General features: G+C 42.1%; 1 protein-coding gene across 18 annotated transcripts in view; it reads right to left on the reverse strand.

The window, feature by feature from the left end:
* NFASC (neurofascin) overlaps window positions 1-27,540 on the reverse strand; it is a 181,378-nt gene that overhangs the window by 94,571 nt on the left and 59,267 nt on the right. For 17 of the 18 annotated variants that reach the window (XM_027074833.2, XM_027074831.2, XM_027074832.2 and 14 more), the window contains exon 2: window positions 343-448. The exons of the other annotated variant lie outside the window; for it this stretch is intronic. In XM_027074833.2, the coding sequence (XP_026930634.1) occupies window positions 343-448 (106 nt within the window). The remainder of the gene's footprint in view (window positions 1-342; window positions 449-27,540) is intronic. 18 annotated transcript variants of the gene reach the window in all.

Raw genomic sequence — 27,540 nt, forward strand, 5'->3', positions numbered from 1 at the left:
AGGTTGTAGAGGCCAGGCTAAGGGGGAGGGTTGGGGGTCACAAAGCTGTTTCCCAATCTTTCAATTCAGGTGGACAGTTGGGACAATGACAAGACTAATGTCGCTGACTGCATCTGCTGGACAAACGGAGTAACTGCTTCCCCAGTGCCAGCCTCCTTGCAAAGGAGAGCCAGGAGGTCTGGCTCTGTGGCCGACTCTAGGGAGAAGGAAGGGTATGTCCTTTCACAAGACTCTGGGGGCCAAAGAACCTTGGCTCATCACAGAGAAGGGGCAGGAAGCAAGGATCTCCCCCCACCCCCACCTCTCAGTCTTGTGCACCAGCCCGAGGGCTCACACACTCACCGTCTCTGCCTCATTCAGCCTCCTTCTTGCAAAACCAGAGGCTCTCTTCCAGCCCACAGCAGGAAGGAAAACTCCAGGGTCCCAAATTGCACATAAGTCAATCAACCTGTCACAAAGCAAGCACAAAGAAGAGCCCCAGGGTCACTCTAGGAAAGAAAGAGAAAAGGCTTTGTGGTTTGCAGCTTGTTCACTCACTGGGAAATTACATCTTTGTCCACAACCATTTGGAAAGTTTTGCATAGCACAATGACATCTTTGTTTAAAGAGATTCAAGGTGCTGTGCAAGAAATGACAGCGATTCTGCAAGGTGCCTAAACGTGTCAGACTTTGGTGGTCTCTCTCATTCCTAAGATCGTTATTAGTGAGTGCCCTGACATCGAGATCTAATTGCGGATTCCCCATCACCTAAAGGAGTTAAGCTGTATCTTGGAGAATTTCTCTTGTACCTATGGGGGAATTTACCCATAATTATCTCATTAATTGTCTTAACTTAGGAGAACTATTATGTTTTTCTTCCCCACCTACAGGTAACCAAACTGAGCTCACCATAAATAAATCTATAGCATATAGAAGTGAGAGCTAATTTTAGGGTCAGGGGACATGAATTTGAAGTTCTAGTTTGTTATGACATTTAGGGTAGATCATTTCCCTGCATGTGTCTCATTTTCTTCATCTGTAAAGTGGGGAGAAGGTACTGTAGAGTGAGTCAGACCACTAGGCCATTAGTTAGAATTTGCAAGTTCAAGCCCAGTGCCAGTCCCTCTGGGCAACCATTTAACCTTTCTCGGTGCAGATGACACATCTCACTTAATCACTTCCTTTAACATTAAAATGTGTCTGCAGGAAATGATAAAATCCACCTTTGTAGAAGAGAATGTGGCAACATCTATCAGACTACACATGCACTTAGTCAATCTTTGACCTGCAATCCCAGTTCTAGAAATCCATTTGAAATATATTCTGTATACCTATGTTGTGATCTCTACTAGTAAGTGAAGAAAAACATGATAGGAAAAAGTGTGCTTAATATGGTATAATTTATTCAAGAAAGGGGCAGGAATGCACAGGTAAATATGTATTCACTTATTTTTTTAAAAAGATAATAAAAGGATAAAGCAGAAAATAAAAATTAAAAGACCTACCGGGTAGGGGTGGGGGATTGGACAGGACAGGGACAGAAACTGGGCTTTGAATAGACCTTATTTTGTGGATTTACTTTGGAACACGTAAATACCTGACACACTTACAAAAGCACAATTACTGTTTCTAAAAGAAATGCCTAAAATTAAAATAAAATCCACAAATGAGTTTATGTGTCCAGTTGGTTGGCCCTACACACACAGAAACTAAAACACAGTAATTTGACTCTATATCCTGGGAAAGACACGGCTAAGAATAAAAAGAACTGCTTCTTTCCTGTGCCATCCCAACCCTAAACTGTTTTCAATAATCATATTACTGATGTTACTGTTACTCTGAGACTTTTGTAATATATCGTGGGATAGGTCAAATGAATACTGATTTCTCAGCAATATACTGATATATTGATATTGCAATATACTGATACCGATATTGCTGAGAAAAAAGGTTTTCTTCTTGAAAGGTGATACAGATGTAAGATTGAGAGATCAAGTAAAAAGTCTGCAGCCCTGACTGTGAACTGGAGTATCAATATGAACTTCATATGTTTTGTCTGTACATATGTGTATACACACACACACACACACACACACACACACACCCCACATACTCCCTAGCCTTGTTCACTGTAATACCTAGAAACAAGGATCATCCCAGTAAGATTGAGCACCCCTGGTGATCTGTTTAGGAACTCTAAATACTATCCCCCCACAAAGAAATCAGGCTTCTTTGAAGAAACATCTGAGGCAGTAAACGTACAAGATGAGTCTAGAACATCTCGTCAAACCAAAAAAAGCAAATGCAGTGTCACAGACTACAAGAATCATGCCAAAAGGACTCAAAAGTCAACTAGAATAAGGTTTCCTTGGTCAAGCTGAATAGCAGTAAGGATCATATCTGCAATAGATTGAAACATAACAAATATGTTATGAATCCCTAAGAATAACTTTTAAAACTCCACACAACCCATCTTGAGGATGTTAGGGAAATACTTCATTATTTTGAAAACAGGTCAATAAAGCAAAAGAAGAAAGGGTGGATAGAGGTATAGCTGAGACAAGACTGGCCTTGTACTGGTGACTGTTGCAGATAATGGTGAGTACATCAGGTTCGTTATATTAATCTCTCTCCTCCTTTGCAAAACATTTTCAAAAAAAACACAATTTTTGTTAATTTTTTAAAAAATGTTTTTATTTGTTTTTGAGATATAGAGAGAGAAACAGAGTGCAAGTTGGGGGGGGGAGGGGCAGAGAGAGAGGGAGACACAGAATCTGAAACAGGCTCCAGGCTTTGAGCTGTCAGCACAGAGCCCCACGTGGGGCTAGATCCCATGAACTGTGAGGTCATGACCTGAGCTGAAGTCAGAAGCTTAACTGACTAAGCCACCCAGGCACCCCAAAATAAAAATAAATTTTAAATGTTAGATTGAGAAACAAGAAATCATTCGAATGCTAATTCTTGAAATCCTTTGGAACTATAGTCCTTTAATCCTAACAACAATCCAGTCTGATGACAAAGGATGCAAATATTATTATCCCCATTTTACACTGGAGGAAATAGGTGTAATAAGCCCATTGAGTCAGTATTCAAACCCACATGTTCGTATCCCAAAGGCCCACTATCCCACACCTGCCTCTTTAATATCCCCATTTGTATATCTGGGTTAATAAAACTTCCCTTGCCTGCATGAGGGCACTGGGAGGGCTGCTATGAGATAATGTATAGGAAAGCACTTGAGAACCAAATCCTTGTACAAATATTTTACTGTGATTTGAAAATTAGGGATCACGTCGGCCTTATGAGTATCACATTGCTGTGAGTATCAAATTAGAGCTGTGATTTAAAGAGAGACAGACAGATACAAAGACAGACAGACAGATAACCTTAACGATGAGGAGGTTATAATCACCACCAATGTTTTTATTTATCATCATTGCTCACAGGACTTCAGGGTTAAGTGAGAAGGGAGCCTTGGAATCCATGATGAAGACCCTCCACCTGACCCAGGGGTAGGAAGTTTCCAGGACGGACACCTGATGCTCTGGGGAGGAACCATGATCAACAAAGACACTTGATGTCCAACAGGCTGCAAGAGTGGCTCTCAGTCACAGATGGGTGGGGACCCCTCCCAGGTTGCTGGGCACTGCCTCCAGATTCCAGAAGGCCAGACACCTTCTGGGTTCATCTGAATGAGGCCTGCATTACAGGGGGGCCACAGTGGGCAGTGGAATGTGTTCCCCAGCGACAAGGAGAAGGCAGAGTATGTCCGACTGATGACCAGAAGGAATGTCTGCCAGCTCCCAAACGGTCATCTCCCGGCATTCCTACCTTAATGTCTGCCTGGGGAGTGTTTACAGCTTTCTTCTTAACAAATGTTTATTCTCAGATTGTCCTGCCCTCAGTCACAAAATAAAAGTGGGTCTGGGGAATCTCCAACACTTTCTTGCCCTAGAATCCTATAATTGTGTACGTGTGTATTTCTGAAGACATATAAAATCGAAATTTTCCCGAGTCTTGGTTCCTGCCCCTTCTCCCCCTGGATATTTAGTCTGTGCACAGGGAATAAAGACTTATTCTGTCTCTGTCACTATTTCTGATCATGACCTGAGCCGAAACCGAGAGTAGGATGCTTAACCAAATGAGCCACCCAGACGTCCCTAAGCTAAGCATTTAAAAAATTATTTTACTTTTTTTTTGAATATGTAATCCCTTCACATGAAATGAAACTCATAAGATACAAAAGAGTATATAATAAAATATATATAAGTATGTGAGTATATATAAGTAAATTCCCCTCCGAACCCCAATCCCCAGCCTCCCAGTTCTACTCAGCCCCTCCCCCTGGCCATCCACTGTTACCAGTTTCTTGTGTATCCTTCCAGAGGCTCGTGGTATATGCATAGCTATACCTTTTTTTAAAAAATTACAACACATGATACATATTTTTCATCTACCTTGTTTTTCTCAGAAAACATCTTATATATCTTTTTGTATTAGCGCATGTAAAACTGCTTTTAGCAGTGGCATAGTATCCTATTGTATGACCATATCCCAATTATTTGCTCCATCCTTTACTCTCAGACAGTTAGGATATTTGTGATCATTGGATGCAAAAAATTGCTGCAATACAGATCCTTGGATATATGTGATTTCTCACACTTGCAAGAATATTTTTGGGATAAGTTCTTGGATGCAGAATTTCTGGGTCAAAGAAAATGTGGCCAAACTGCTCTCCATGAAGGCTGAGACAAACACTCCCACCAGCAATATTTGAGTTTCTGTTTCCCACTTCTCCAATGTGGCGTATTACTAGGTTGTTTTTTGGTCTTTGACAATCTAATGCACTGAGATTGGTGTCTCTTTTGTGGTTCTCTTATTATGAGTGAGGTTGAGTATTTTCCTTTTCTTTATTTTTACTTTTTTAATATTTATTTATTTTGGGGGTGAGGAGGGGCAGGAAGAGAGAGAGGGAGAGGGAATCCCAAGCAAGCTCCATGCCATCAGCATAGAGCCCAACACAGAGCTCAAACCCATGAACTGTGAGATCATGACCCAAGCCAAAGCCAAGAGTTGGATGCTTAACCGACTGAGCCACCCAGGTGCCCCTCCTTTTCTTTAATTGTTCCTATTCTTTGCCCATTTCTCTGCCAGGCAGTTGGTTTATTCTTAGCAATTTGAGGGAAATTTTTACTTACTAGGAAAATTACCTCTTTATCTGTAAGAGGAGCTTGAAATTGTCCACATCATTATTTTTATCCTGACTTTATTTGTGCACTAAATACAGACATTAGAGAAGAAAAAAAGTTCCAAGTCAATAATGGAAGGTCCGACATCAAGAAAGTAGAGAGGACCAAATAAACCCAAAGTAAGCGGAAGGAAGGAAGGAAGAAAAAACAGAAATCAATGAACTAGAAAGCAAAACCAATATAGAAAATCAATGACGTGAGCTGGTTCTTTTTTTTTTTTTTTAACATGAGTTAGTTCTTTGAAAAGATCAATACAATTGACAAACCTCTAACAAAACTGAAGAAGAGAAAAAAAAGATGACACAATTGCCAATATCAGAAATGAAAAAGGAGAGGTCATTAAAGACCTACCAAACATCAAAAGGAAAATAAACAAACACTATCAACAACTCTACACAAATGAATTTAAAAACAGTAGAAATGGACCAATTCCTTGAAAATGCAAACAACCACAACTCCCAATATGTAACAGATAATTAAATAGCTTTATAATAATTAAAGAAGTTGAATTCACAATTTAAAAACTCCCAAAAAAGAAATTTTCAGGCTTAGACTGCTTCACTGAAATATTCTAACAAACTTTTTTTTTTAAATGCCACCTCAGTCATTTTATTTATTTTTTTTTAATTTTTTTTAACATTTATTTATTTTTGAGACAGAGAAAGACAGAGCATGAACGGGGGAGGGGCAGAGAGAGAGGGAGACACAGAATCAGAAGCAGGCTCCAGGCTCTGAGCCATCAGCCCAGAGCCCGACGCGGGGCTCGAACTCACGGACCGCGAGATCGTGACCTGAGCCGAAGTCGGACGCTCAACCGACTGAGCCACCCAGGCGCCCCTCGAACAAACTTTTAAAAAAGAATCAACACCAATGTTAGAAAATCTCTTCCATACTATAGGAGACAACACGTCCCAATTCATTTTATGAAGCTATATTACTCTGATACCAAAATCAGACAAAGACAGGAAAAAAGAAAAGAAAGTTAAAGATCAATAATACCTCTCATGAATATAGATACAAAAATCCTTTAAAAATGTTAGCAGATAGGGGCACCTGGGTGGCTCAGTCGGTTGAGTATCTGACTTTGGTTCAGGTCATGATCTCACAGCTCATGAGTTCAAGCCTCACATCGGGCTCTATGCTGACAGCTTGGAGCTGACAGCAGCCTGGAGCCTGCTTCAGATTTTGTGTCTCCCTCTCTCTCTCTGCTCCTCCCCCACTATCTCTCTCTCTCTCTGTCTCAAAATAAAAAAAATTAAAAAAAATTAAAAAAAATATATTAGCAAATAGAATTCAGAATTGTAAAAAAAGAATTGTAACTATGACCAGGTAGTTCATTCCAGGGATGCAAGGCTGGTTTAATATTCTAAAATCAGTCAAAGTAATGCACCATATTAACAAGTTAAGGAAGAAAAATCACATGATCCTATCAATCAATGCAGGAAAAGCATTTGACAAAATTCACCACCCATCATGATTTAAAAAAAAAACTCTCGAAAAAAAATTGAGAGAAAATTCCTCAACTTGATTTTTAAAAATCTACAAAACATCCACAGCTAACACTATACTTAATGGTGAAAGATGGAATGCTTTGCCCCTAATACTGGAGACAAAGCAAAGATGTCCACTTTCACCACTCTTATTCAACATAGCACCTGAAGGTCTAGCAAGTGGAATAAAGCAAGAAAAGACAGTCAAGGGAATACAGGGCAGAAAGGACGAAATAAAACTATTTCTATGTGCAGACAACACAATGGTCTATGTAGAAAACCCCAAGGAATCTACAAAAAACAAAGCAAACAACAACAACAACAACAACAACAACAACAACAAAACCATTTGGAACTAACAAATGGAATCATCAGCATTTTGGGATACAAACCAAGCATTTAAAAACCAACTGTAGGGGCGCCTGGGTGGCTCAGTCGGTTAAGTGTCCGACTTCAGCTCAGGTCATGATCTCACGGTCCGTGAGTTCGAGCCCCGCGTCGCGCTCTGTGCTGACCACTCAGAGTCTGGAGCCTGTTTCGGATTCTGTGTCTCCCTCTCTCTCTGACCCTCCCCTGTTCAGGCTCTGTCTCTCTCTGTCTCAAAAATAAATAAACGTTAAAAAAAATTTTTTTTTTAAAAACCAATTGTATTCTACATACAAGCAATGAACATATAGGAAAATTAAAAATACAATACCATTTACAGTCCCTCAAAGAATGAAATACTTAGGTATAAAATGAACAAAACATGTACAATATTTATATGCAGAAAACTATGCTACACTTACCAAAAAAATCAAAATCTAAACAGAGAGACAGGACAGGATGCTCATGGATTAGAAGACTCAACACGATAAATATGTGAATTCTCCCCAAATTGATATACTGGCTCAATGCGATCTCTATCAAAATCCCAGCAAGATTTTTAGTAGATACAGACAGATTGTTATAAAATGTATATGGAAATACAAAGGGACTAGAATAGCTAACACAATCCTGAAAAAGAAGAAACACATGGGAGGGACCCATCCACCCAACTGAAAGACTCATTATATAAATCCAGCACTACTGCTAAAGGAACAGCCACATGGATCAATGGAACAAAATAGAGAACCCAGAAGTAGACCCACACAAATGTGCTCAACTGCTTTTTGTCAAAGATGCAAAAGCAATAGGGGAATGGAGGGAAAGACAGCCTTTTCAACAAATGGTGCTGGAGTAACTGGACATCCATAGGACAAAAAAAGAAAGAAAAAAAAAGAATCTCATCCCAAGTCCTTATACAAAATGGACTCAAAATGGATGGTGGACTTAAATGTAAAATGCAAACCTGTAAAACTTGTAGAATTAAAGTAGGAGAAAATCTTTGAGATCTAGGGATACACAAACAGTTCTTAGGTTTGATGCCAAAAGCATGATCCATAAAATAAAAAAGACGATAATCAGGACTTCACCAAAATTAAAAACTCTGCTCTGCAAAAGAGGATTAAGAGTGGGAGAAATCACACATATGACAAAAAACTAGTTCTAGAATCTATAAAGAACTTCCAAAACTCAGCAGCAAAGATGCAAACAATCCAATTGGAACATGGCCAAGAGACATTTCACTGAAGTAGATACTCAGATGGCAAATAAGCACTTGCGAAGGAGTTCAACATCACTAGCCACTAGTGGAATGCAAATGAAGCACACAATGAAAAAGGGGGGAAATGAGCCATCACTACAGACCTATCAGAATGGCTAAAATAAAAAAATGATGGCAACGCCAAACACTGGTAAAATGTGGAAAAACTAGATTACTCATATATTGCTGCTGGAAATGTAAAATGGTACATCTGAGTTACAATATAGTTTGGCAGTTTCTTAAGAAATTAGACGTAACTATAAGATGACGCAGCAAGTTCACTTCCGGGCATTTATCCCCAGGAAGTAAAGAATTTATGCTCACACAAAAACCTGTACAGCAATGCATATAGCAGTTTTATTCATAATACCCCATATGGAAACAACACAGGTATCCTTCAATGGGTGAATGGTTAAACTGTGGTATAGTACAGTGGAATACTACAAAGCAACAAAAAGGGAAGAATTATTGATACATGTGGTAACTTAGATAAATCTCCAGATAATTATGCTGGATGAAAGAAGCCGATCACAATATTGTGATTCCATTTATAGAACATTCTGGAAATGACAAAAATTATAGAAATGGAGAATAGATTAGTGGTTGCCACAGGTTAAGGAAGGTAGGTTGTGTTGGGAGGAGATGGGTGTGGCTTTAAAATGTCAACAAGAGGGATCCTTGCTGTGATGGAAATAGTTTTGATCTTGACCATATATTATCAGTAACCTGGCTGTTAGGTTGTGCTACAGTTTTGTAAACTACTGGGGGGAGCTGAGCAAAGTATATGAGGGATCTATTTGTACGATTTGCTACAACTGCCAATGAATCTATAATTGTTTCAAAATAAAAAGTTTAATTAAAAGTAGCTTTCAGTTGAGGGCGCCTTGGTAGCTCAATCAGTTAAGCGTCTGACTCTTGGTTTTGGCTCAGGTCATGATCTCACAGTTTGTGGGTTCAAGCTCCACATCAAGCTCTGCCCTGGCAGCTCGGAGCCTGTTTGGGATCTCTCTCTCTCTCTCTCTCTCTCTCTGCCCCTCCCCTGCTCATGCTCTCTCTCTCTCTCTCTCTCTCTCTCTCTCACACACACACACACACTAAATAAATAAACTTAAAAAAATAGTTTTTGATTCTCTTTGTATTCTGTATAAATAATTGTATCATCTATAAGCAATCATAACATCTCTTTCTTTCCAATTTTAATACTTCGTTTCTTTCTCTTGGCAGATTAAATTTGATGTTAGTCAATGCAAAAACAAATTAGGAAGAAAAACCTACTACCACATAAATTAATACAAACTGGACAGAAATAATTTTTTTAACATATTCTCTTATGGGCTTGCATGGATTACAGAATTTTGACAGTATTTCTAAAAACTCAAAACACTTTCCCAGATGTATTTAAAAGTTATTTCTCCTCAAAATAAATTGCCCAGGGCTGAGCATCATGAGTGTTCAACAATGACATTTCCAAGAAAAGAGATTCGCTAACTTTCCTTGATAACTTGCTTCAGTGAGTGGATCTCACATTCCAAAGGTGCAAAAAATTCCAGCTAAAATCGGACACTGTTATTTCAGTACAGCTGGACCTGTGTTCTGAAGCCAAAAGAGGTTCTCTAACTAAGGAAGATGGGCATTTGCTCTGGAAAGTTCAAGATAGATGTGAGCGCTCGCACCCACAGATCCAGCAAAATTAGACCAGTCCAAACACAACAGCAAACAATGTGGAAAATCAGTCTCTTCAGAAGGTTCCCCAGGTGATTGCTGGTGGTGGTGGAGAATTCAGCCTCAAGTGCATCTCCACAGCTATGCCTGCCCCCGAGTCAGCAGGAAAAATGACCAGGAAGGCTAGGTGGCCCTGCACGGCCATTGGAAAGACACTGGTAGGAGAATAAAGGACAAACCACAAGTTGGAAAAAAAATGTTTAAAAAACACAAATCTGATAAAGGGCTGGTCACACAATATGCAAAGAATTCTCAACTGAATAATTAGAAAACAAATAAGCCAATAAAAACAGGCAAAGGGTCTAAACAGACACTTCCGCCAACGAAGATGTATTTTTGGCAAATCCACACACAGAGAGATACTCATCACCTTTAGTCAACAGGGAAATGCAAACTAAAACCACAATGAGATACCATTTTATACCTGTCAGAAGAGCTCAGTAAACAAAAAAGTTCATAACACCAAGTCCTGGTGAGGATGCAAAGCAAATGGAACTTGCATATTGCTGATGGGAATAAAAAATGGTACATCACTTTAGAAAACAGTTTGGTGGTTGTTTAGAAAGTTAAACACACAGCTGATATATGAACAAGTAATCCCACTCTTAGGTATTTATCCAAGAGAAATAAAAATATATGTCTACATAAAAACATACATGTGGATATTTATAGTAAATTTATTCAGAATTGCCAAAAACTAGACACAAGCCAAATATCTGTCAACGGGTGAGGGGATAAATAAACTGTGGTATATAATGCAACAGAGTAGTACTTATCAATAAACAGACATGATCTACTGATACATGTAGCGAATTAGAGCCATCTCAAATGCAATGTGTTAAGTGAAAGAAGTCAGTCTCAAAAGGCTACATACTGTATGTTTCATTTGTGTGATATTCTAGAAAATGCAAACCGGGGGCGCCTGGGTGGCTTGGTCAGTTAAGTGTCCGACTTCAGCTCAGGTCATGATCTCACGGTCCGTGAGTTCGTTGGGCTCTGTGCTGACAGCTCGGAGCCTGGAGCCTGTTTCACATTCTGTGTCTCCCTCTCTCTCTGCCCCTCCCCCACTTACACTCTGTCTCTGTCTCAAAAATAAATAAACGTTGGGGCGCCTGGGTGGCTCAGTCGGTTAAGCGTCCGACTTCAGCTCAGGTCACGATCTCGCGGTCTGTGAGTTCGAGCCCCGCATCGGGCTCTGGGCTGACAGCTCAGAGCCTGGAGCCTGCTTCCGATTCTGTGTCTCCCTCTCTCTCTGACCCTCCCCCATTCATGCTCTGTCTCTCTCTGTTTCAAAAATAAATAAACTTAAAAAAAAAGTAAATAAATAAATAAACATTAAAAAAAATTAAAAAAAAAAAAAAAGAAAAGAAAATGCAAACTGGAGGGACATAATAAGGACCGGGATCAGTGGGGAGAGGATTAACCAAAAAGGGGTACATGAGAACTTCTTGGAATGATGGAGAGGCTCTATATCTGGATGAGGATGGTTATTACACAACTATACGTGTTTGCAAAATTCATAAGGCTCTACACCTAACACGGGTGAATTTTATTCTACGTAAGTTATACCTTAATAAACTTCACTTGGAAAAAATTTTAAGGTACATGAAAAGACAAGACCCAGGCGAAGATACTGGGCATGCACACACCTGACAAAAGATTACCATCAAGAATATATATAAAGAGCTTCTGTAAGCAAATAAGAGAATAGCAAACCAACAGAATTAAGGCAGGAGACAAACTGGAATATACGTGGCTAATAAACATATTGGTGATCTGGGAAATGCAAATCAAGACCATAATGAGATACCAATTTATACTCAGTCAATTAGCAAAAATTACTAAGTCTAACCATATCAAGTGTTGAAAGACGTTGAAGATTTCTTATACATTGCTAAGGATACAACCGCTTTGGGAAACGTTTTACATTACCTCCTAAAATTGAACATTTACCAACTATGATTTAGCAAATCTACTCCTAGCTGTGTACCCACAAGACACTCTTGTACATGCACAGAAATGTTCCTCGCAGCCCTATTCATCATAGCAGAAACCTAGCAAGAGCCCAAAAGCTCATCAATGGAGAAATGGACAATTAAACTGCAGTAGAATCAAACAATGAAATATTATGCAGCAGGCGAAATAAGAGTGCTATGCAGTAAAACTATATAATAAGCAAAGAGGAAAAGAAAAAAAACGGGATTCAAGATAGCAATTACTATCATTCAACAACAAAACAAACAACCTGACTCAACAATGGGCAAAGGGGGGCGCCTGGGTGGGTCAGTTGGTTGAGCATCCAACTTCGGCTCAGGTCATGATCTCACGGTTTGTGGATTCAAGCCCCGCATCTGGCTCTGTGCTGACAGCTCAGAGCCTGGAGCCTGCTTCGGATTCTGCATCTCCCTCTTCTCTCTGCCCCTCCGCAGTTCATACTCTGTCTCTCTCTTTCTCAAAAATAAATAAACATTAATTTTCTTTTAAATGGGAAGAAGACTTGAGTAGACATTTCTCCAAAGATATACAAGCGGCCAACAAGCATATGAAAAGAGGCTCAACCTCACGAATCATTAGGGAAATAGAAATCAAAACTACAATGAGATACCACCTCACACCCATTAGGATGGCTACTATTAAAAAACAAAAAACAAAACAGAAAATAGAAAGTGTTGGTGAGGATGTGGAAAACTGGAACCCTTCCACATTGCTGGTGGGAATGTAAAATGGGGCAGCCGCTATAGAAAACAGCACGGCAGTTCTTAAAAAAACTAAAAATAGAGTTACCATATGATTCAGCAATCCCATTTCTGGGTGTATATCCAAAAAAACTGGAAGCAGTGTCTCAAAGAGGTATTTGTACGTCTATATTCGTCCCAGCATTATTCACAACAGCCAAAACGTGGAAGTAATCCACGTGTCCAGGGATGGATGAGTGGATACACAAAATGTGGCATACCAACACAACGGAATATTACTCAGCCACAAAAAGGAGGAAATTCTAACATGGGCTACAACATGGATAACCTTTGAGGACATTATGCTAAGTGAAATAAGCCAGTCACAAAAGGACAACTACTGAATGATCCCACTTCGACGAGGTACCTCGTGTGGTCAGATTCATGGAGACGGAAGTAGGAACGGTGGTTGTTCAGGGCTGGACGAGGGGGGAATAGGGTGTAGTTGTTTAATGGGTATGAAGTTTCAGCTTTGCAAGATGAACAGAGTTCTGGAGATCAGTTTCACAACAAAGGGAATGTACTTAACACTACTGAGCGGTACACTTAAAAATGGTTAAGATGGCAAGTGTTCTGTCATGAATATTTTATCACAATTAAAAATGTAAAAAATTTGTTAAGTCATGATTACTTCTGGTAGTAGGGAGGTAGAGAAGATGGGTTGGTGGTGGTAGTGGAATCTGAAGCTTAGATATTTGCTAATCATGAAAGTTCTATCTTTTGTTGTGGGTATGGGTTTACGGTACTTACTATATAGATAAATAAACGGATGGATGGACAGGGAGAAAGTTGGGAAGGAGAGAAGAAAAGGTGATGGAGGGGAGGGGAGGGGAGGGAAAGAACAGGAATAAAAGAGAAAAAAACCCAGCAGGACATGCAGGACTGATGATAAGAGTGAGTCCTGAACCAAAGATTACGGCTAACCCAAGGCTGTGCACCTGAGGTCCAAGATAAAAGAAAGTTTGTTCTGATGGGTCAAAGGAATCTTAGAATGTCTACAATGTAAGGGATCTCAGAAATCTCTCACTGAAGTCCATCATCCAATGTGATGAGAGAAGTAATACAGAGATACGTGAGAAATGTGAATGAAGCTCAGAGATGTGTCAGTGCTCTCTCTAAGGTCACACGGCCATCTATATTCTAACCCTTTTGCAGTTATGTTTGGCAACAAAAGGCAGCAGAGACAAGGGAAAGTTAAGAACATTCACTCCTAGAGCAACCATCCCTCTTAGTCCTTAAAACATTCCTCTAAGAAAGGCATTATTAGTATTCTACACATTAGAAACCTGAAGCCTGGTGATGTTAAATGCCTCATCTAGGGGTTCTCGATTGGTGAGTGGCACAGCCGAAACTCTAAACCATGTCAGTGTCCCCAAGGCCCACGCTCTTTGATGCCATGCTGAAATCTACTTCACAGCAATACAACAAAATTTCAACCACCGCTTTGTGAATGGCCATGTGGAAGACGCAAGGGTGAACAAACCACACACCTCTTTGTGATTATCTCAGAATCCTTGTTGTTATTCCCAAGGGGAAAAAAAGGAGAGTGGTCATAATTGGTTTACATATGCAATATGTCTTGGCTTTAAAATATACAATTAATCAGAGACAAATTTGTACTGATAACATGACCTGCCCAGAGTAATATTTTGCTTTATGACACATCTCTTCCTAAGAAAGATAAGGCAGGTAAGCCATAGCAGCTGGACCCCCAGTCCCATGACTAGGACCTACAAAGAAATGATCCAGTGAAAGAGAACTTCTGCTTCAGATGGAATGAACAGTCTTGGGAAACAGACAGGAGGAGCCAAGGGGAGCACCTACAAAGGATGAATCACGGATGTGGGAAATACCTGTGATTTTAGACGATGCTTTCATTCCCAACCAGCCCTCAATTACATCCTCCACAGAACAAGCTAACAAATGGATAGGGGGCTATGACGCAGAAGTCATTGTCAATAGAGGCATTAATGTCATACCTGCCCAGCCACAAGCACACGGGGAGAGAAAGAACGCTCAAACCAAGATCGTTCTGTACTTAGGGCCAAGGGGGAGGAGCGTGGGACACAAGGCAATTGGACACAAGGCAAATTTCTATTGCCACCTTATTTCTCATAGATGCAACCTGGTAAAATCTCTTTTAAAAAGATTGTGGTAAAATATACAATACAAAAAATTTACCATTCTAACCATTTTAAGTGTATGTTTGTAGAATTAAGTACATTCACACCGTTAAGCAACCGTCACCACCAGCCAACCAAAGAATTTTTTATCTTCCCAAACTGGAACTCCATATCCACTTGGCAATAAATCTACCCCCCTCTCCTTAGCACTTACAAATAAATAACTCTTAAGTACTTGCGATGAAGTATTAAATTTTGTCAAAACCTGTGGGTGGACTGCAGAATCAGCTAGTCAAATTAGCTGTAAGTTCACAAAAGCAAAGACACCACCCCGATCCTCCAAGACTTTATCAACATGATGGGCCAGTGATATTCTCGATTCCTTGTATTTAGTTGGCTAAACCCACAACACTGGTTAAATCCAGCTCTCCACCTATTCTGTGCCTACACCCACGCGATGGACGTGGCCGAGGAAATACACACCTCCACGCTGTCTGGCCTCACTTTGGATTCACGTTCTCTAATCTCCAGTGGGCATCTGATAATCAAATGGATCGCCCCCTCATCTGCCCTCCAAATGGCAATTCGTACCTTCCCCTTTCTTCTTGAACCCCCACTTCTCCCTCCCCGTTTTTTTTCTTTTGTCTTAATTTTCATTATGAAGTACAACGAAGCTCCATGTACACACAGCCAACCTCAACAATTACTGACCCCAGGCCAACCACACATCATCTGCATACCCTGCCCCATGTCTCCACTGGATTATTTTGAGGCAAAACCCTGTCATTGCATAATTTCATCTATAACACTTCAGCATCTATCTCTAAGAGGTGACGCTTTTATGAAACAGAACCTCACTAACATCACAACTCCAAAATTAGCGATAATTTTTTATCATCAAATATCCATTCAGTGCCCAGATTTCCAATGGCCTCACAAGGATCTTGGTTTTTTGTTTTTGTTTTTTGCTGTTTGTTTGAATCCAAATTCAAATAAGGTCCTAAGGTCCTAACTGATAACATTAGTTCATATGTGTTTTATGTCTCTTTTAAATCTGTCAGTTTCGTATTTTTTTCCCCCTTACACTTTAATTTTTGGGTTTTTTTTTCTTTTTTTGAGAGAGAGAAAGCACACGTGCAAGGGAGGAGCAGAGAGAGAGAGAGAGAGAGAGAGAGAGAGAGAGAATCTTAAGCGGGCTGCACGCACAGCACGGAGCTGACTCGGGGCCTGATCTCACAACCTTGGGATCACGACCAGAGCCGAAATCAAGAGTTGGACACTCAACCGACTGAGCCACCCAGGCACCCTCCCCCCACTGTATTTTTTAAATAAAAAAATGCTTTCCCATCCTTTTGTCCTTGGCTGATGGCCATGTTTATTCTTTGATAGAAAACAGAAGCAACAAAGGGAACTTTCACCGGTGCCAGCCCCCCACTGATGGCTTCCCTGCTTCTGTGCTCCTATGTTCCAGCCTCTCTCCTGCTCCTGGGGGTGAACTATCTGGGCTTGGGACCCCATACTCTCTCACCTACTTGGCGACAAAGCTGCAGCAATTCTTCTCTTCCTCCTGCCTCATCGAATTTTCCTTGCGCACTGGATCTTTCCCACCAGCTTACAAACTTTGCTGTGATTTCTCCCACTCCCAAGAGCCTTCCCTTGTCCCCACTCTCCTCTCTGGCAACTGCCCTGTTTCTCTTCCCTTTACAGGATAACTCCTTACGAGACCTGCCCACTTTTAGGCCCTCCAATTCCTCTTCTCCAAATTTCTCTGAAACCCAGTCCAATCAAGATTCCAACCCCCATCCCCACCCCACTCACTCAAGGTCTTCTCAAGGTCACCTCAACAGTTTAAGTCCAATGGCAACTAAGTCCCTAGTTCTCATCTTTCTTGACCTAACACAAGTGGTCACTCTGTCTTTCTGGAAACGCTTCTTCCCCTTGGCATTGAGAACAACACAATCTGGAACAGTACAATCTCCACAATCTCCTCCTTACTGCTTCCTTATTATCAATGTCCTTATCAGTGTATTCCTATAATCAGTCTCTGGTGCTGGTTCCTCCTCTTCTTCCCAACTTCTGTTAGAGGGCTATGTCCTAGGATCTCTTCCCTTCTTTACTTAAGCTCTCTGCCTTGGTGGCCTCATGGAGTCTCATAGCATTAAATACTGTCTATATGCTGGAAACTCCCAATTTCAAGCCTCTAGCCTGGAATCCTTCCACTGAACTTTGGACCCACATATCTAACTGCCTACCTGGCATCTCTCTTTCCCCGACAACATGTCATTCGAGTTAATGATTACCCTTCTTCCAGGTATTCATGATAAACCTTTAGCATCATCTGTGACTCCTCTCCCTCCCTCTCACCTCACACCTGAGCTGCCAGCAAATCCTATTGCCTATTCCTCTCCTTCTTTTCCCCTGGCCCATACCACCATTCTTGCCTGCCATCTTCTTGTTCTACCTCACTTCTCTGTTCCATTGCCTTTTTCTCAGTAAGTGACTGCCTAGTCACACTATCTAAAATTGAAGACCATTTTGCCCCAACACTCCCTATCCCCCTTATACCTGCTTTATTTTATAACTCATTCATACTTGCTACCTCCTAATACACCACATATTTCTTTCCCTTGTTTATCGCCTGTCTTTCCTCATTAAAATGTAAGCTCCTTGACATGCAGGGATTGTATCTACTTCCTGCTTTATCTCTGACTTCCAGAACTGTGCCCAGCCCATAGGAGGGGTCCAAGAATATTTGTTCAACAAATTAATGTATTTATACATGGAGCTAAAGTAAAAAGTGTTTCTTCTATGCAGACTTCCCAGATTCCTTTGAACCTCCCCAGCACTTAGAATATGAAACACAGCAGTTAATATTATGTATTACTGCCACATTCTTACTCTTCTCTCGCCTACTAAACTCTGAGTTTCTCTGAGTCTGAGACCTGGCTCCCTATCTATCCTTCCTCCCCCTCAGCCCTGGCACAGAATTGATTGTCAATTAGCTGTTCCTACTGCTCAGGCTCTTGGGTCCGAGTAAACTCAATATTTATTTTGGATACCTCTATCTTTTATACTTTAATGAACTTTTTTGTTTTCAGATATATATACATATTTTTTTAATATTATCAACACCACAACAATGTGAGGAGAAAAGGGAAGGGTATCCATTTTCCCTTCACTGGTGATTAAATACTTTAAAAATTTCGGGACACCCGGGTGGCTCAGTCGATTAAGGGTCCGGCCTCAGCTCAGGTCATGATCTCACAGTTCTCGAGTTTAAGCCCTGCGTTGGGCTCTGTGCTGACAGCCCAGAGCCTGGAGCCTGCTTCCGATTCTGGGTCTCCCTCTCTCTCTCAAAAATAAATAAACATTAAAAAATTACAATGCTTTAAACGTTTCAAAGCACTTCAACATATTCACTTCAACGGGTCTTCATAACTACCCAGCATGGAAAGTATCGTCATCATCATTTCCACCTTACAGGTAAGAAACCTGAAGCTCACATGATTATTAAAAATCCTTTATCTGAGGGCAAATAGAATGACCTCGTCCAAGGTCATCCTTGGAGTAGGAGAGCTAGTAATTGAACCTGGGTCTCATGATTTCAGTTCATGTGGTCTTGTCTGTCCACCATGCTTCCCTAGTTTCATACCAATGGGAACATAGTGGTCCTGGTAGCAGAGAACAGGAATGGAGGAGAACTTGATGCTCTAGGAGATATGGAAGTCATTTGTGGGACAAAAGCAAGAACCTCCTGTTTAACCCAACATCTTGTTCAGTAAACCTCAAGCTCTTCTTCTTTCTTGCCTGCTGTCAGCAGTCATGGTCTCCAGGGGAGGTGTTGGGGAGGAAGGGCAAGGAGACAGAAGGATCCCCTTTTTGCCAAGACCAGGAAAATATGCCACACGCTAGACAGTGTTCTAGAGCATAAGCTGGAAGGCACAGCTGTTCTCTAGAGGTGGGAACTGGCAAATGTGTCACCCACTACTGGTGCCATGGGCTGTGGCAATGCAGGGGAGTGTGAACTGTGAGCAAAGTTGGCGTTCGGGTGAGGCGAGGGGGGAGCAATGGCCTGAGTGTGGCCCAGCTACCTGTCTCAGCTTCAGGAGTTACCTCCTTCTCTCCTGCCAGGATTGTAAGTAACAGCCTAAAATAAACCCTGGGCAGAGAGAACCCATTTAATTAAGAGGAGCATGATCTGGGACATTACTGTCTTCATTGACTTCTACTTTTGCAGATGTGATGAGCACGTGTTGCTTTTGTAGCTGGCCAGGAAAAAGCAAGAAGCAAACTGTGTCATCTTCCAAAGTCCTGATGGCAGCGTGGAACCAGGAGTGCTGTGGTGTTTTTGGTTTTTTGGTTTTTTTTTTTACAGCTTTGGAAACTTTGATGATTGTGCTGCCTTCTGTGTCTCCCATCAGTCTGGAGGCTCCCTGGGGCAGGTGTGTTTCTCCCCTTCAGTCTGGACTTCATGAAGACAGGAGCTGTGCCTCCCCCAGCACACTTGCAGCTCTCTGAAGTCAGGGACTGTGCCTTTCCCATTAGACTGGAAGTTCCCCAAAGTTAAAGGTCATACCTCCCAATAGCTTTGGAAGCCCCTGAGCCCCAGGGCTCCTACCTCCTCTTTTAACCTCCCCTACACCAAGGACAGGGGTCTGCTTTCATTCTTCACCGGCAGTGGCTGGATTGGTCAATGTGACCTCTTAGAAATAAGCGAGCCACTTGAGACCTAGTGGGTCTCCTGGGAAGAGATCCTCTGAGCTGGTGCCAATGCCAAACCTCACATATCTGGATTGTGGAGCACACAGACTGTGCCTGGTCTCTCTTTCCCCTCCTGCCTTCTGGCCACATGGGCCCTGATGCCCCCACCACGAGCAGACAGAAAGGAGGGATGCTAGGGCTTGCTCAGCCTAGCAGCACAAGGGGAGGAAATAACCCTAGTTTAGTCATATTGCACTTCACTCTCACAATTCACCAATTCAAGCTTCCTCTCACAGTCTAATGACAGGAAAAATAAAAAGGTTCTTTTTGAAAGAACCATCTATTTGTTCAGATAACAAGAGTTATCTGTATGATGCATGGCGTCTCCGTTTGTACTGTATCTCCTAAGAAACTTACACCGTGTCTCCCTCTGTCCTAAAGGAGGGAAACAAATCTGTGCTCAAATGGCATTTATATCTTTTCTGACTTCATGAGTTTTCTTATTTTATTCCAAATGTAATCATCTTGTTTTATGGGAGCCATTTTATTATAAGATCATTCAATCTTAAATACTACAGAGATGCTTTAAAATTATATTACATTTCATCTTCTTGATGACCTGAGAAGACAAAATCATGGAGGGGATCAGAAAACGGGCTTTGTAATTAGAGACCCAGATATAAATTCCAGCTCTTATTAGTTTACCAATGAGCTACCAGCTGTGTGGTCTTGGGCCAATTACTGAACCTGTCTGAGCTCTGGTTTATTTCCTCATCTATAAACTGGGGACAGTATTTCTCTTCAATCCACTCACTCTGGATTTAAATTCTTTATACTGGTTTACAAGGCTTTCCCCCAGCTGGCCCGTGTCTACCCCTCAGCTCTGATATACTGTGCTTCACACCCCAGCACGCACAGGCTGCTCCCTCTGCCTGAGATGTGCTCCACCTCACCTTCCACCTGTTATCTTCTTTTCTGCTGGGTCCTCATCATTTCTTAGCTTAAAAGTCACCTCCTAGGGCGCGTGGTTGGCTCAGTCGGTTAAGCATCCGGCTTCGGCTCAGGTCCTGATCTCGAGGTCTGTGAGTTCGAGCCCCGCATCGGGCTCTGAGCTGTCGGCACAGCTTCGGATTCGTGTCTCCCTGCTTCAGATTCATGTCTCGCTCTCTCTCTGCCCTTCCCATGAGCTTACTCTGTCTCTCTTTCTCTCTTTCAAAAATAAACATCAAAAATTGTTTTAAAAAGTCACTTCCTCAGAGAGCCTTCTTTGATTTGCTCTCCCAGAGCAAGCTAAATCCCAGACTGCTGGCAGTGCCTCTCAAACATCTTTGCACACACAAATGTATCACCCACTGATCTTGTTAAAATGCAGCATATCTTGGTGGGCAGGCGGGGGGGCTACATTCTCCCAACAAGCTCCAGGTGATCTGATGCAGCTGGGAGGAGCACCCTTGAGAGTGTGGCAAAGCACCCCCACACACTTGTTTAATGCAATCGGTCTTTCCTGCTAGACTAAGTCCCCTCCCCAGGCCTTGGCATAGTGCCTGGATAAGAAGCACTCAAGAAATGCTGGATGATTGCACTCAGCAACACCTATAATGTTTCTAGCCCAGTTTCTGGTCAGAGTAAAAGAAATTCAATAAATAATATCAGCCATTTATAATAATATTGCGTACTGACTATAGTATGTCCTTTACTTCTTTTTCCACCCCCACATGCAAGGATTCCTACAAGGGTCCTGGACACAAAACCAAGGCCTGCAAAGTGTTGAATGGATGCCTAAAGGAGCAAAGGAAAGAGAGACCCTGGTCCATGGCCCTTTATGAGCGAGCATCCAACATACGTAGAATGGCACAATGAATGCATCGTCAGCCTTTCATATAAACCCAAACCCTCCCTTCTACCAATTCCTACTTGTGGTTAGGAGCACAGAGTTTAAACACAAACAACAGATACCAAAGAGTTACTGAGAAATCCCCAGAGCAAGCAAGCAAGTGACAGCCCAGGAAGGAGGGTATTGTTTTAAAAATTATTTCCTTAGTCCTCAAAGAACTGGAACAAAGCAGGATTGTGCTGGCTGCCTCCCCTGCAAGAATTCACATTCTAGGCCTGACTAAATGCCAGTCTAAATGCTTCTCAGAATACAATTACTAAACCCACAGAGCAGCAGTCCCAGCGGGGGGTGCGATGTTCCCCTACCACCAACTCTGCTGCAACTTCAGGCAATAAGCCTCAGTTCTCTGCATTCAGCTTTTCCAATGACCCCACCCCGGCTCCCCCGCCTCCATTTTGTTCCTTTTGGCCCACTCCTTGCTGCCTCCTTCAGGCCAGGGAGTGGGCAGAGCTGTGTGCAGTTCAGAAGCTTCTACACAACACAAAAATCTCAAGGAAACCAGTGCATCAGGCCATTTCCCGGCAACTTATCTCGTTTGCAGAACCAATTCCCTTCATTCTCAACCTCCTACGGATTAGGGAGGAAAGTGGAAACCCAGAGAAGGCTCTCCAAGGCTCTGAACCTACAAGTAGGTAATTATGGGGCTCGAGGGGTCAGCTACGTAAAGGGGGTTGGAAACATCAACCCTCAGATTAAAATGTGGCATCTTAAATATTTAAAAAATGAGTAGGTCTGTGAATGCTAGTTTGAAAATACAGCTGTGAAGAAAATGTTGTAAGGAAATTGAATTAAAACCAAAACAACTAGTATTTACTGAGAAAAAGACTTGGAGGGGGGCAGTAAATAGAAACAAATAAGATATGACATTGCCCTTTATGCTTTACAATCCTGTTAGGAGGTGGATAAAATATATAAGAAGTAGTGAGTAACAATGTAGCATTTAAGCAATGCCTCGAGGCTACAATATCAGAGGTATAACCTGGAAGTAAACATCTAAAAGCCAAATGAACAATGCAAGTGTTTCTGTTCATTGTCAGTCCATTTAGGAAGACATCTTAAAGCCCACTACCGTCAGCTGACATTCTGTCTCAGCCACTCCAGCCACATTCAGTGTCACCAGCAAAACTCAGGATGAATGAATAAAGGCAGTGAGAGTGGATGTGCCATCAGGCAGCACCCAAAGAGCAAAGATACAGGGGCAGCAGTGTTCGGAGTCCCGATGTACAACAGCAAAAGCACACCGAGAGTGCAGACAAAGAAGAAACTGCAGGAGGTTTATGGGCAGGGGTGGGGGCTGACAGGAGATGGGATGAGGCTGTTGGGCAAGGTGTTAGTCAGTCTAAGTCTTGGACGCTGGAGAAAGGGGCAGAGATGGATTAAGTCAAGAGGAAAAGGCACAGGTCATTTGGTAATGGGTTGTGTCTTGAGCAACAGTTCAAGGCTGGTCTCCAGGGCTTGAAGGATGCCAATCTGAATGGAGAGGAAAGTTCATGTAGAAGAGTAGTGGGAGAGGAGCTGGAAAGAATGTGGAAAGCTCAAAATGCTGGGCTAGAGGTTTTTTGTTTTGTTTTTTAATTATGCAAGTCACACGGAATACATTCTTGCAGTAAAAGTCTCAAACAATGCACATGACATTAAGGAACGCCTCACCCAAGTACCCTGTACAGAGGCAACAACACTGCTGTTGCTGGCTGGGTATCTATCCTTTTATCAGATTCAGACTTCATGTCACAGGCAATGGGGACTCTCTGGAACTTTCCGAGTCAGAGATTGCATCCAAATTGCACACAGTCAGCAGAGGTAAGCAGGTACTTCTGGAGTGGTGTAAGGTACAAGGTGGAAGACAGTGAATGGGGGTAGGAAAAAGGAGAGTGAGCACGTCAGCATCGAGGTTGACAGATGGAAACTAGACCAAGGGAGACCGATCAGAGACAAGAGGACAGGCGGTAGGAGATTTTAAAAAGGAGGGGCTGAATGGGAGACCAGGAGTACAGAAGACAAGGTCCATCACAAACACAACAAAGATGATAGGAATACAGGATTTTCTAAGTCGGGGGTAGCTGCACCAACCAAGATGGTGAGGGAACTGGTTCCACCATCAGTTGAGAACTCAGAGCAGAACCCAGAGGGCTGGTTCAGTATCCCAAGCAGAAAAGTCCTCCAAGGAGTAACAGAGTCCAACAACAGGTGGTAGGCAGGAGGATTGGCTCAGATTTTAAAATCTGACCTGTTATCTGCCTCAGTGGTGAGATAACTGTTCTTGGTACATAAGTACTCAATAAATGTTGAACTGAATGTTTCTTTTTTTTTATTTTTTTTTAACATTTATTTATTTTTGAGACAGAGAGAGACAGAGCATGAACGGGGGAGGGTCAAAGAGAGGGAGACACAGAATCTGAAACAGGCTCCAGGCTCTGAGCTGTCAGCACAGAGCCTGATGCGGGGCTCAAACTCACGGACCGCGAGATCAAGACCTGAGCCGAAGTCGTTCGCTCAACCGACTGAGCCACCCAGGCGCCCCTGAACTGAATGTTTCTAAACCTAAGTCACAAGGACCAAAATATGAGTAAGGAAGACACCACTGATTTCCTTCCAACAGCCATTCCCTCCTTCTTCTCTAGTTTATGGGGCACCATTTTTTTTTTCTGGTGGTACCATGCCCAGGGAAGGTGGATCTTCCTCCAGCTCCAAGGGATGAGCCATGATTTGGTTAAGCCACACATGGTAATACCGTTCCCCTTTGCTAGTAGTTGGGTTTAGGGATGGACATATGGCCAAGTTGGCTGATGAGGCATAAGAGGAAGTCAGCTGGGGAAACTTCTGATGAAGATTTTTATCTCTGTCAAAGATACAGCAGAGGCCTGACATTTTATTCCTACCAAGAACTTGACTATTTTAGGACATGATGCTTGGAATTATGGCAGCCATCTCAAAACCATGAGGTGATAAATGTAGGAACTGAGAGTTGACAAAGTAAAGATACTAAAGTGGAAAAAAAAAAAAAAAAGCACAGGTCATTGACAACCAAAGTCCTGCTCCAAATTGCGAAACCACCTACCTCCAGACTATTTATTAGGGGAGGTCATCCCGTGTCCTTTTACCTAAGCCTCTGCTATCTGGGCATTCTGATCACAACCACCTGAAGGCAGGCAAATGGTAATTGGTGAGATAATCTTTAGCTTTCCCTAAGACCTTGAAATGTTTAATTGGGCAACAAAGTTCTTGCTGTCTCCTGGACTTAGTGAACAAGAGAAAGGAAAGGGGGAGAAGCTGGACAGAGCAGGGGAAAAGCCTAAAACTGCTGGAGCAGCCTAGGAAGTAGTAAAGTCAATTCAGCTCAAATCAGTGCATGCAACTCAATTTGATTTCACAAATATTAATTGTGTGTCTTCTAAAAGCCCTTTGGGGAATTAAAAAAATGAACAACACATAGCTCACTACATTCCAGGAATCTCTCTTTCTCCCTTTCGTTAGCAATTGTAGGTTAAGTCCCAGGCCCTACTGCTAGATCACTTCTTGGTCCTCTTCAAAGGTTCTGTTTCCTTTCCCTGCACTTGAAACACGCCCATTTCCCAGGGTCTGACTCTTGGTGATATTGTCTTCTGAGTCTCCACAGCCCCCCTCAAGAATCTTATCTCCACCAATGGTTTCAACCTCCTGCTGCTACTCAGTAATGATTCCTTTACTGATTTCTCATGTTCTTCCTTCTCCCCCAAGATTAATTTCTAGTTATGTACTGATCTTCTCATGTCCTTCCTTCTCTCCCACAATTAAATCCATATTTCTAGTTATTTACTGATCTTCTCCACTTGGATCTCCCATAGGTACCTTAAAAACAACATAAGGGGACCTGAGTGGCTCAGCTGGTTAAGCATCCAACTCTTGATATTGGCTCAGGTCATGATCTCACAGTAGTGAGATTGAACCCTACGTCAGGCTCCGTGCTGAGTACGGATCCTGCTTGGGGTTCTCTCTCTCCCTGCCCCTACCCCGCTTGCAAGCCTGCGCTCTCTCTCTCTCGCTCTCTCTCTCTCTCTGAAGATAAATAAAGGCTAGAAAAAAACCCAACATAATTAAACCAGACCTATGATCTTCTCTACTAACCTCCTCCTCTTCCTTATAGTCACATTACCAGTAAACAACACCTCATCCAACAGGTTCTCCTGGCTAGACTTGAGAATCAGACTTCTCTCTCTCCAAGCCTCCCACACCCAATTTCTATCAATTTTAACTCCTAAGTATCTAATTACTCTGTCCCTTCCTATTCATGTTTCCTGCTGTGTTTTAATTCAAGTCTCAACCAGATCACTACAAAACGTGGTAATTGTTTTCCTGCTGCCTAACAACGTTTGTTTGTCTTTGAGCTTCTGGCAAGGTGTAGGCCACGGTTTTGCTTTGCTGTAGCCATGGAAGCTGCAGGCTCCCTTAGAACCTCAGAGCATTTGGGTCAAAAGGCTAGGCGGATGCGCTGTAGCCCAGCCATCTCACTGATGGTCAGTAATCACATGGTCTCTACTTTTCATTCTTGGTTCCAGGTTGCTTTGGGGGCCCTGCTCCCAGCCTTGTCCCATCTGGGCAGGTCAGGTGAGTGAACATCAGCTGATTACGGCAGGACATCACACTGCAGGACTCTGAGCTACTGCATCTGCTTCCAGTGCTTGGGACTGAGTATAAAATGTTGGGCTGCCTGTGGCATGAAGGCATGACATGTGATTGGGTTAGGGAAGAGCTCTGGGGTGTCTAGAAAGAGGAAAGCACCTAAGCTGGAGAAGCAGATGGTCCATGGAGAAGGCTGGGACTCAACCAAGTGTCACTGAAGGGCATGAGCAACTTAGACAGGGCTGGATGGCAGGAATCCTGGGTTCCGGTGCTTACAAAGTCATTTACCTCTCTGGGCTTTTGTTTCCCTTCTTCCCAAAAGAGAGGTTTTGCAAAACAAGACTCTGCCTCACAGCCCAGGCTCCCCAAGCTTAAGTGATTCTGGATCCTTCTTCCACCAGAAGTTCAAGGAAGGAAGAGGTTAACTATTCCAGAGGGTAAAGAAGGCTGACTGTAGCTGAGCAAGAGGGGAAAGGCAGGAACATATATCTACTTCATTAGTTATATGTGGAAACTGAAATGTGTGTCATGAATCCATGTGTAATGCAACTACATATTTCTTTCATATGGTGCAATGCTAAGAGAAATATAATAACACAAGCCAGATACGTAATTTTTAATTTTCTAATAGTTGTATTAAAAAACTAAAAAACAGTTGAATAGAAACAGGTAAAATTAATTTTAATGTACTTTAACCCAATATTCAAAATATTATTTCAACATGTAGTCAATATATAAGTATTATTAAATGAGATGGTTTATGTTAGACATAGTTACGAAGTCTTCAAAATCCACTGTGTGCGTAGTTTACATTTATAGCACATCTCAGAAGAGGCCAGCCACATTCAAGTGTTCAATGAGCCTCTTGTAGCTAGTTGCTACCGTCTCGAACAGCACAGCCCTGGACCAATCAGCTGACAGCAGCACATGCCAGACGAGTGAGGCTATATTAGAGCATCCAACTCCATATGGGCCACCAAGTGACTGTAGCCACATGAGTGACTCCAGGCATGACCATCAGAAGAATGTCCCAATTGAGCCTGGCTGAAATTGCTGACCCACAGAACTGAGAACAAATGCTATGGTTGTTGTTTTAAATTTGGGGATGGCTTGTTACACAGCAGTAGCTAACTGACACCGTAGCAAGCGATGCTGCTACTTTTACTGAAGAACCCAGTCATAAGAGTTCAAGGAAGCAAGGAGTTAACTATTCAAGAGGGTGGAGAAGGCCACTGTAGCTGAGCAAAAGCAACTTTCCCAGGTAGTAGGTGTCAGAGAATTCACTTTATTCAAAATCTTTCCATTTTTACCAACCTCGAGCTACCTTCTTGTGCTTATATACTGCTTACTATGGGGTTCAATTATTTACTCAAATAAAAAAAAGTATGACAAGCCTATACCAATACAAGGCACATGCTGGGGCT

The sequence above is a fragment of the Acinonyx jubatus genome, chromosome E4 (assembly GCF_027475565.1).
Source record: "Acinonyx jubatus isolate Ajub_Pintada_27869175 chromosome E4, VMU_Ajub_asm_v1.0, whole genome shotgun sequence".
NCBI classification, from domain to species: Eukaryota; Metazoa; Chordata; class Mammalia; order Carnivora; family Felidae; genus Acinonyx; species Acinonyx jubatus.